This window comes from Sphaeramia orbicularis, chromosome 20, assembly GCF_902148855.1.
Source record: "Sphaeramia orbicularis chromosome 20, fSphaOr1.1, whole genome shotgun sequence".
NCBI lineage: Eukaryota > Metazoa > Chordata > Actinopteri > Kurtiformes > Apogonidae > Sphaeramia > Sphaeramia orbicularis.
The window spans coordinates 41,293,488-41,304,869 of NC_043976.1; the positions used below are offsets into that span (position 1 = coordinate 41,293,488).

The 11,382-nt window shown below is 34.1% G+C and overlaps 1 protein-coding gene across 1 annotated transcript; it reads right to left on the reverse strand.

Annotated features, from left to right (window-relative positions):
- Positions 1-2,647: 2,647 nt before the first annotated feature.
- cldn11b (claudin 11b) lies at positions 2,648-11,078 on the reverse strand. The gene is made up of 3 exons (XM_030123436.1): positions 10,706-11,078; positions 6,912-7,076; positions 2,648-3,071 (listed from the first exon to the last, which is right to left on the reverse strand). The coding sequence occupies exons 1-3, from the start codon at positions 10,929-10,931 to the stop codon at positions 2,812-2,814; spliced, it is 651 nt and encodes a 216-aa protein (XP_029979296.1). The 5' UTR covers positions 10,932-11,078; the 3' UTR covers positions 2,648-2,811.
- Positions 11,079-11,382: the final 304 nt, after the last annotated feature.

Consider the following 11,382-nt stretch of genomic DNA (forward strand, 5'->3'; position numbering starts at 1 on the left):
CACGTCTGAGAAAAAAATCACGACAATTATCAATCACATAGAGAAAAAAATGCTAATTTCACCATCAAAGTAATTATATTAAATAGAAGAAGCAGAAAAAATAATGTAGAAAGTGTTTTATTAGTAGTTATAATACAGATTAGCACAAAATTTGACAGCTAATGAGAAATTAAAGGAGTTTCCTACCACCACTCCCAATTTTTTAATTTAAGAATGTAATGTAAAAAATGTTATGATCTTATTTAGTGACCAATTTGCTAAATAAGATTAAATATTGAGTTGTCATGTTTGAGATTTTGAGTTAGCGTCATGCTACGTGTTGAGTTTTGCGGTATTTGTTCTTGTGAATGAATGTTATGTAGTTTTAATGTAATACGAGTAGCTACTGTTTCTAAAAGAGTACCTTACAGGGATCTAAATAAACAAATGTATATAATATTTGCATTAGTTGATGTACTTACATGATGTTTTGTGTCTTAGCTAACTGCATTTTAAGCTAACTTTGTCTAGTGTTGCGCGCTGCTGCAGCTGTAGATGAGCAAAAGAGAAAAATTAAGGAACTACAATGATTGTAAGGATTGTAAAAGAAAAGTTAGCCCCATTTCTGTACATATAACATATAAATCAGTGACTCTTCAAATGGATAAAACAAAGGAGACATTCGTTAGCTTAGCAATAGAGTTAGCTAACATCAACAAAACATACTCTGTGAGGTTAAATACATGCTAATCTCAACCTTTAATCTGGCAAAATGTGAAGACAATTGCAAACACAACATATGTTTTAATTTCTGGGTTTTAGTGTGTCTTCTAATCTTATATTAATATTATGTTATATAGAAAAATCACTTTTTCAGTAGCTTCCATGTTAGAGTTAACTGACGTGTAGGATTAAATTTTGTCATTACATCCACACTAATACGTTATCTGATTATTATTGATCATGTAAACAGTATAATAATGATATGATTTATCAAACAACAGCAATAATCTGATTGAGAAATCAGATTAATACACCTGGATTTGTCCCCAGTACTCTGACGTCTTCATGTAAGTACACAGGTTAATCTGATTTATTGAGTTCTTTTACATCTGCACATGTGTAAAAACAATTAAAATGACAGAAAATGGAAGTGATGCAGACAAATATGAGGACAGTCTTCCAACATATCAAACAAATGAATCAGTGTGAAGAATGTTGGATTAAATAACAGGAAACAGAATCAAATGTGATGCATCTGTCAGAATGATCTATTTATAACAGGACACAGGAATAAATGTTTTAATGTTTTTAGGTTAGTTACAGCTGAAGTTGTTTCAAAACTGTTTTGTTTTTTTTTGTTTTTTTTGCCAACTTCTAAATTGTTGTTTCTACATTTAACCTTTCATTAGTGATTAATAATAGTTTATTATAATATTCTGTATATGGCATTTTTCCAGCTCAGAGTAAATTCAAAGGTTATATCCAAACAGCAAACTGAAGAATAGATGACTTTTAAAGGTCAAATATATGATTTACTGAACATAAAACAAGCATCTATCTACTGTTGTTTTTCGAACTGCATAGGTAAATAAATAACAATGCTATTAAATTTACCATTTGCATAGGTTAGTTTTACATTAATGTTGTTTTTTCCCTAAATTAAACAAAAAATGCCAAAAAAAAAAAACTGTTGGAATAGGAGGGTGTGATTGTTACATTAATAGAAACACCACTTTTCTACATGAAATTTATTCAGAATATGACTTTACTTCAGACCAACTACATGTAAATCATGAGGAAAAATTGGCTTTTTTACCTCAATTATTTACATGTATTGATAGGATTAGGGGATCGACAGGTATGAAATAGTTTAGAATTTAGATGCCTTTTGGTCAGTGGTGGATGTTTGGGTCTTTGAGGGTTAAATATACAGCCGCAGAAAAAATTATTAGACCATCAAAAGTCATCAAAAACAATGGTTATGTAAGCAAGTACTAACTCCTGTGTGTATCATGTGACTAAAACAGACAGAAAAGTAAACATGGAATGTCTAATAGCACTGTTTTTGTCAGTACAATGACATAGCTATTGATATAAGAACTTAAAGGAGAGATATTTTTCTTTTTTAAGTGGAATTCTGCATTTTCCAACATTTCCCTGTGGTCTACATAAAGTCTAAATGCTCTGCTTGGGTCTGAATTCTTCATTATTTCAACTCCACAGGTCCATCTTCAACCCTATTTCTGACAATTATGTCATACTTGGCGAAATGTTTGTCTTAAGTCTAGACCTCATATGTGCAAATGTTGTGATGTAACTACTTATAAAACGTAACAAATTAAGCAGGAATTCAAACAGGTTGTAGAAATCCACTCGATTTTTGACAAAATGAATATAAAGATAGTTTTGCAGCAGCTGGAGGGTTAAATTCAAACTGTATGAACTATTAGGGTCCAAATACACAAATTAAGGAACCACAGACTAACAAAAGTGGGTTTAGACAAATATGAGCCCTTTAAGTGCTTTTTGTTATCAAGAAAACATGGAAAATGTATAAATATCAGCTCTTACATTAAACTCTTATGAGCTATTTTTGTTATCATTATATTTGTCCAAACAAATGTACCTTGAATTGTACCAGGCATTAAAATGAACGAGAAACTGAAAAAAAACAAGGGGTGGTCTAAGAATTCCTTCTGCGACTGTAGGAAGAGTTAATAGACGACAATTCAACTGAGTTAAAGTGTGTGATCTGCAGAAGCTTCTGTATGAACAGCTGATTAAACAGGATGAAATACAGGATTAATGTACATGTTATGACGATGGCGTTCACACTCGTGCGCTCTTGGCGTGGTTGGCAGGGGGGTCCAGCGGCATGGCCGTGCCCCCCTGTCTGGAGTAGTAGAAGCTGTTTTCCCTGCTCTGCGCCCCTGGGTCGCTGCCGTGGCAACAGAGGATCATGAGGCCGCCCAGGAGACAGAGGGCGGAGCCTACCCAACCGGCGTACAGAGAGAAGCCGAAGGACATCAGGCCTTCGTTTTGGTGAGAGCCGATAGGGAACCAAACTGTCGATACGATGCCACACAGAGCTGAGGAGAACAAACACAACAGCAGAAGTTGAACGGTGGGGGTCAGATTTAGGTCCTGATACAGCAGGCCGGGGTGTCCAAGTCATTTTATGTATACTTTCATTAGGACTGATCCAATGACACTGTAAAACATCCAAGCACCTTCTGTGGTTGGACTACAGCTACTGTTCAAACCACCGTAGAACACTTCAATCAGTTACACTTAAAGCACTGTTTCATTTAAATCACTGCCCTGATTGTAAATACAATCAGAAGTCTTTATTTACAGTGTTGTACAGGAAGCTCTTTTAGAGGTAGTTCTTTAGATAGTGTCTTTTACAGTATATATACCAACATTAATGTCAGCCTGGTTACCAGCCCACTCTTTTGCTTTGTTCTTGTTTTTTTCTGTTTTTTTTTTGTCTTGTGCTGTATGAAAAGCTGCTGAATACTCGAATTGCCCTCAGGATTAAAGTCTCTCTCTCTCTCTCTCTCTCTCTCTCTCTCTCTCTCTCTCTCTCTCTCTCTCTCTCTCTCTCTCTGTCTCTCTCTCTCTCTCTCTCTCTCTCTCTCTCTCTCTCTCTCTCTCTCTCTCTCTCTCTCTCTCTCTCTCTCTCTCTCTCTCTCTCTCTCTCTCTCTCTCTCTCTCTCTCTCTCTCTCTCTCTCTCTCTCTCTCTCTCTCCATCACCATCAGGAGTTGGTGTTCTAACCCTAACTTGGCCTGTCCTCAGTGACATTTTCAGGCCTAAACAAGTTGAATTATCTTTGAAAGGCAGGAACAGCTGCCATGGGTAAACAAATGAAACTGACACAGTGTCCAAAGTGTTAATGCTGTAACCTGGTAATTTGGTGGAAAACCAGATGGATGCCCTTTGTCCCCTCCCATGACCTTTGATTGGATTTAAATCCCACCGCTACTTCGCACAAAACAGTTTTAACTTTGATTGCGCAATTTACCCCAGCTCACTCATGCATGAAAACCTGGGTCTGTAAATTTGGACGAACATCCACCAATCCCCTACCTACTGACGTCCAGAAAAGAAAATTCCAAAAATTATCAAATGTGGAACTGGGGGTAATTTTTCAAAATGTATAGTTTTTTTTTTTTTTTTTTGATACACCCTGTATTTATATGAAGTTTATGGGGTGAGAAGCAGCAAAATGTGCAGCGTAAGAATCTGAGTAAGTTTGGTGATGACTGGGTCAGAGCATTTCCAAAAATACTGAGAGGAAACAAGATGGAAATACTGTACGATAAGACGACTACATGCATTTTACATTTCAGAGCTTGTACTTTTTCACTTGTTACTACAATAAAGGAGTTTAGTACGGTCTATTTTTACTTGTACTTTTTTTTTTTTAATTCAAGGTGCATTTTTGATAGTGTCTTGAACTGTTTTTCTCAGTTTAACCAACCGTATCCCCTCCCATCCACTTTACCCATATACAAACAAACCACCACTAAACATGAAACAAAACAAACAAACAAAAAACAACTTCAACTTCTATTTGTACAAAGCACTATTTGGTTGATGCTCCGACCATATCTGAGTATTTAGATGCTGTGTTTATTGGCAGGCTGTCAGATGAGCATCCACTCTTTTAATTTTAGAGGTTATTGTACGTTCCGTCTGTCCATGAATCTGACAACAGGAACTACATTTCCCATCTCACAGGAAAAAACTCATGACCTGAAACAGGATGAAGCAGATCCTGGCAGACCCTGACCCCCCTCCGACCTGCATCGACTGGAAAGACCCCAGACCACATCCTCCCACAGCTGGAGTCGAAGGAGGTACTTTCATATTTTATTCACTTACACGACATCTTTTAAACAATTAGCATCTGGTTTCTACTCCTTATGTTACGAAATAGGCTTTAGTTTGAATGTATTTGAGGTGGATTATTTTCTTCCTGATATTTACAATATAAAAATGGAAGAAACAGAACTATAGAAATAATAATCTTATTCCCAATTTGTTCTGAACATGTGCAAAAATTGAGCAACTCCCTGTCATGAGTTCTTAAAAAAAATTATATGAAATTATCACGTGACCCTTCAGTGATTCTGACAGATCTCAGAAAGAAAAACATCAACAGCACCCCCTAGTGACTGGTATCAGTATCGGTATAAATTCCTTCCCATTATTATTATTATTATTATTATTATTATTATTATTAAAGATGCAACTAGGGGAAAATATCTAGTGTCACGTTGTAACAAAATAAAGTATTGTAAAAGATGCAACAAGTATCAACAGCTCCCCCTAGTGTCAGGCTACAGTATCAGTATAAATCCTTCCTTCTTATTACTATTAAAGGTGGAACTAGATGAAAATTTTGTAAAAGATAAAACAAAATCTAAACGTAAAAGGTGCAACAGGATGGAAAGTTGATAAATCTCATAACGGGACAAAAACAATATAAAAATAACGCAACAAAATGGGAACATCACAAAATAATGCAACAAGACAAAAACAATATTAAAGAATAAACAAAATGTACAAATTGTTAAAGACGCAACAAGATGAAAATGTTGCAAAAAAGAAGCAACGAGGTGAAAACTTTGTAAAAGATGCAACCACAACCAAATGAAAACTTCACAAAAGACTCAACAAAATAAAATATTTTTTAAAAAACACAACATGATGAAACTTTGTAAAAGACGTAATGATATCAGAATTTTGTAAAAGAAGCAATGAGGTGAAAATGTTGCAAAAGACACAAGACACAAAAATGTATTAAAAAACACAACAAAATGCAGATGTTTTAAATATGAATGAAAATGTTATTTTAAAAAACACAAAAGGAAAATGTTGTAAAAGACTAAACAAAATGAAAGTTTTTAAAATGTGCAACATGATGAAAATTTCTTAAAAGATGCAACAAGCTGCAAAAGCTGTAAAACATTAAATAAAATGAAAAAGTCCTAAAATGCACAAGATGAAAATTTCATAGAAATCACAAAATGTAAATGTAAAAGATGCATCAAGATAAAAATTTTGCAGAAAATGTAACAAAATGAAAATGTCGTAAAAGACTCCACAAAATTTTAAAACCTTTTAAAAGGTGATCAAAATTTTATAAAAAATGCAACAAAATGAAAGTCACAAATTACAGAAGAAGAAAGAAAATGTTATAGAAATCACAAAATGTAAATGTTGTAAAAGACACATCAAGATGAAAATCTCACAGAAATATTATTATTATTATTATTATTATTATAATAAGAATATTTCATAAAAGATGCAGCAAAATAAAAATGTCAGAAAAAACATCACAAAAATGAAGATATTGTAAAAGACTCAGCAAAATGGATTTTTTTAAAAAGGTCCAACACAATGAAAACTTCGTAAAAGATGGAACGAGATCCAAATTTTGTGAAAGATGCAATAAGATACAAAAGCCATAAAAGATGTAGCAAAATGAAAAAGTTGGGAAAAAAAACGTAACAAAATGAAAATGTGTAGAAGACTCGGCAAATTGAAAAATTTTAAAAGGTGCAACATGATGAAAACTTTGTATAAGATGTAATGAGATCAAAATTTTGTAAAAGATGTAATATGATGCAAAAGCCGTAAAAGATGCAATAAAACTGAAGTCATAAAATACACAAGATAAAAATTTATAGAAATCACAAAATGTAAATGCAAAAGACGTACCAAGATGAAAATTTTGCAGAAAACATAACATGAAAATTTTGTAAAAGATGCAACAAAATGAAAATGTCGGAAAAGACACAACAAGATGATGTTACAAAAACACAGCAAAATGTAAACATTGAAAAATATACGATGAAAACTTTATAAAAACTACAATAAAATGAAACTGTCTTAAAAGCGTTGAGCGGCGTTTCTTACCCATGAGGATCATGAGGACGCCGCCGACTCGCGAGCGGCGCCGTTTAATGGCGGACGTGTCGTTGTGCAGACGGACGCAGGGCATGGACATGAGGACGAGCAGGAGGGCAGGAAGACCCAGCAGACAGGCACAGATCATCAGAGCCCGGGACGTCTGGACGTAGGCTGAAAGAGAGCACCAAAGGTTCAGAGTAAAAGCATCTGGAGCAACTCAGCCTTCAGGCAGGAATGCACACACACACACATATGCACATGCACACACACACACACACACACACACACACACACAGATTTACAGGGAATCACACTCATTCTCTGCAGACGTCAATCTGAATCTAAAACACAGACGTTTAGTCATGATACATCAGCAGATTTTCACAGAATAATTTTTTGACCTCTGCGTCCTACATTTAACCCAAATATTTGTACTTTCCTCACGATTTCTAAACAGTTAGTTCTATTGCAGTGCAGGGAATTAACAGGATTTATGTTGCATATTAGTATGTCTGCAATAATGTTAAGGCTGATTTCAACATAAATAGATGAAACAGTAACAGAGTAAAGACTATAATGTATTGAATCCATCACACTTTATCACAATCTAACCAGAAAAAACAATAAAAAGATAAAACTCATGATCCTTAAAAACCAAATAGGAAAAAAATGTAAAGTATATGGAAGGTTTTTGTTTGAGGATAATGTGATGAAGGACTGAACAACTTTAAAATGGGAACCATTTTTATATTTATAATGAAGATTTATATGTTAAGGGAATAAATAAAACAGAAGGTAAATACTAGTTTAAATACTGATACCTGGAAAAAAAACGAAACAAAACTGCAATTTAAGACAAAATATACTGAAGATGCTGAAATACGACATTTAATTATATGTGCACTTGTGTACGAATGACAGTCTGTATTCTAACAAGACTAAAGTTGAAGGTGCAAAAAAATCCGACAGAAAAAAAATACATAGAAGATGCAACATGTAAATGTTGTGAAAGACACAACAAGGTAAAAATGTTGTGAAAGACATAAGATGAAAGTGTCGTAAAATGTGCAACAAGATGTAAACATCGTAAAAACAAGATTAAAATGTCGTAAAAGATGCAACAAGATAAAAATCTTATGAAAGGCATAACAAGATGGAAATGGTGTAAAACATGCAACAAAATGAAAAAGTCGTAAAAACAAAGCTAGATGAAAATGTCATAAAACATGCAACAAGATGCAAGCATCGTAAAAACATAAGATTAAAATGTCATAAAAGACGTAACAAGATGAAAGTGTCGTAAAACATGCAACAAGATGAAAATATGAAAGTCACAAGATGAAAATTTCATTAAAAAATGCAACTAAATGTAAACTTAAAACTTGTAACAAGATGACAATGATGCAAAAGATTCAACAAAATTTAAATGTCGCAAAAAACGCAACAAAATGTGAATGCTATAAAAGACACAACAAATTTAAATGTCATGAAACAGGCAATAAATTGAAATGTCGTAAAACAAGCTACAAGATCTAAACATAAAAACATAAGATGAAAATGTAAAAGATGCGACAAGATGAAAGTTTCATAAGAGGCGGAAACAAAATGTAAACGTAAAATGTTACAAGATGAAAATATTGTAAAAGAAAAAATGCAACAAAATTAAAATGTCGTAAAAGGTGCAAGAAGATGAAAGTAAAAAAAAAGAAAGACAAAATATAAATGTAAAAAAAAAAAAATGCAACAAAACGAAAACCACATAAAAGTAACAAAATGCACAAAAAAAAAAAAATCTCAACAAGATGAAAATGTCGTAAAAGACTCAGTGAAATTAAATGAAACCGGATGAAACTCATTGACTGGTTTGATGTTGAAGGTTTAATGGTTTAATCGTCTCCACATTATTTTAACCCATAAAGACCCAGTGTTACTTTTGTGTCAGTTCTAGAATATTTTTTTCTCTATATGTTACTTTTCTTAGGTGATTTATCGCCATTTATTATAAGATTATTCTCTGCATTTTGCGTTTTTTTCAATGATCATCAGGTGTTTTTCTATATTTAATTCACTGATCGTGTAGATGTTCATAAAAGCTCAGATTAAAGTTGAGAGTTATTCTGCTTTTACTCCGAGGACGTTTCAGATCCTGGTACAGAATCAGATCTACTTTTGCTTTTACCGCAGTATCTGTACGTCTGTACTTCTGCTGATGGATATGTTTACCCATGAGTGAACGCAGAAACAGATTTACGTTCCCATAATGTAAAAAAGACTCCACACGCCCTCACATTCTGGAAACAGGCCAAGGATTGATGAAAAACACACCCCGCAGATCCACAAACCTGCTCACGTCCAGGTTCATTCAGTCAGTTTATAGACTTTAAACTAAGTACAGACGTCTCCATATGTGGAATTAGTTTTATTTATTTATTCATTTTTACCATAAAAGGTTTAATATTTTGGCTTCTACACCGATTGAAACAGTTATTAATGCAAACTGGGACTAAAATGAAATCTAAACTGAAATAAAAACACACAAAAATGACAATGGAAGAATAAAATCTGCTTCATTTCCAAACAGAATGAATGATTCACAACAAACAGGAAGAAATATTTTCATAAACACCGGTTTTGTGATTGATACTAAACATCATAGATGATTTTTTCAGACTTTTTTTTCTCCTCTGGAACATTGAGATCTTCCACATAAAACATGAGAAACTGATTGAACAACAGTTAATTTCACAAAATAAAACTCTCTGAAACAGATAAACTGAAGTTAAAAGACTAAATAGAACTAAAACCTATAAGATAAACTACCAGAGGTGGAATGTAACCAAACACGTGAGTATTTTAATGAAGAGTCTCCATGATGTGTATCTTTATATTTGTGCTGCAGTACATATATGTATGTTTTATACTTGATGTTTTCACATTAAAAACATGTGTTTTCTGATACAATCCAGTGTTAAAGTACAAAATACAACAGCAAAATAATCTGAACACAGAAGACAGTATTTGTATTTTATGATGAAATGGTCACCACATGGATTTTTCACACATTATTTCTCTGTTTTATCAGTTGATGAGGTATATTGTACTGATATATTATTATTATTATTATTATTATTATATTGTATTGAGTATATTGTTCTTTTAAAAAATACTTTTACTGACAGTTTTTCTATTCACATGCACTTTCTGCTGCTTTTTTGTTTTAACCCTTTAAGCACCAAAGCCACAGGAACACAATGAATGAAACAGATGATTTTGAAGTCTTGATATCAAAATTGAATATTAAAAAAAAGAAAAACCTCTGGTGCCTAAAAGGTTAAAAAATGACTGACTTTATACTTGTATTAAATAAAATATAAAATTAGGTCTTTAAAGAGCTTTTCTATACTTTTTTTCTCCTCTCAAACTAAAACTTAAACTAAAGAAAAAGTGAAAGAAAACGAAAAAACTGAAAACATAAGATAATATTTATGATGAAATGGTCACTACATAATAAATATTTTATTTGTGTTGGATTTTTCTGATGTTATTTTTGTATTTTTTGCCTTGACTGATGAGGTTATTTATATTATATATATATTTCTTTACATTTTCACTACAGGTTCTGGTATTTTCATGCATTTTTGTGACTTTTTGTGTCACTAAAATTATGAACTTCATACTTGTGTTAAACTAACCTCTAAAATCAGGTCTTTAATGAGTTCTTCTACATTGTGTTGCTGAGGTCAAGGATGTGAAAGGATGTTTTTATTTATTTATTTTTTAGTTTTTTTTCGGGGCCTCACCGGGCAGAGACAGGATCTGGTTCAGGGCCACGCAGTGGTACAGCGCAGGGGAGATGACGCACTCGGCCCACAGGCCCCGGGAGCCCAGCTCATCCATCCGGACGCAGGTCGCCACGGTGTAGTCGCAGGTCCGGACCCAGTCGTTGGTGGCGGTGGCGATGATGACACCGATCCAGCCCGCGCAGCTGGCCGCGCTGCCCGTGATCTGCCTGCACATGTGCGCCATGGAGAGCCTCCGTGCGTAATTACGCGCACCGTGGAACTGTGAGTGAAGGTGTTTATCTGGAGTTTTATCCGCGGGGGGTTGAGAGTAAAGTCCAGAAAAGAATCAGGCAACTTGTTTTCTGATCCAAATGTTTGAGGAAAAAGATTTAAAAAATGAAGATGTTAAAGGTATTCCGATGGATAATTTGGAGAAAACCTGAGGAAAGCGTAAAAACAGCAGCAGCTCCGGCCAGGATGAGCCACACCAGAGGAAAATGACAGAATAAGATTTATGACTGGGAGTGGTGAAAAAAGTACGGTTCAGTCCAAACCTGAAACCAATCAGACAGCAGCTGATAACGAAAACCAGACCGACACACACACACACACACACACACACACACACACACACACACACAACACACACACACACACACACAGACACACACAGAGACACGACAGAGACAGACAGA

Excerpts from the sequence above, each read along its gene's own strand:
- cldn11b (XM_030123436.1), bottom strand. The coding sequence starts at position 10,931 with ATGGCGCACATGTGCAGGCAGATCACGGGCAGCGCGGCCAGCTGCGCG. Across the intron at positions 7,077-10,705 it reads CCAGATCCTGTCTCTGCCCG|CCTACGTCCAGACGTCCCGG; the intron begins GTGAGGCCCCGA and ends GCTCTCTTTCAG. Across the intron at positions 3,072-6,911 it reads CGTCCTCATGATCCTCATGG|CTCTGTGTGGCATCGTATCG; the intron begins GTAAGAAACGCC and ends TGTTCTCCTCAG.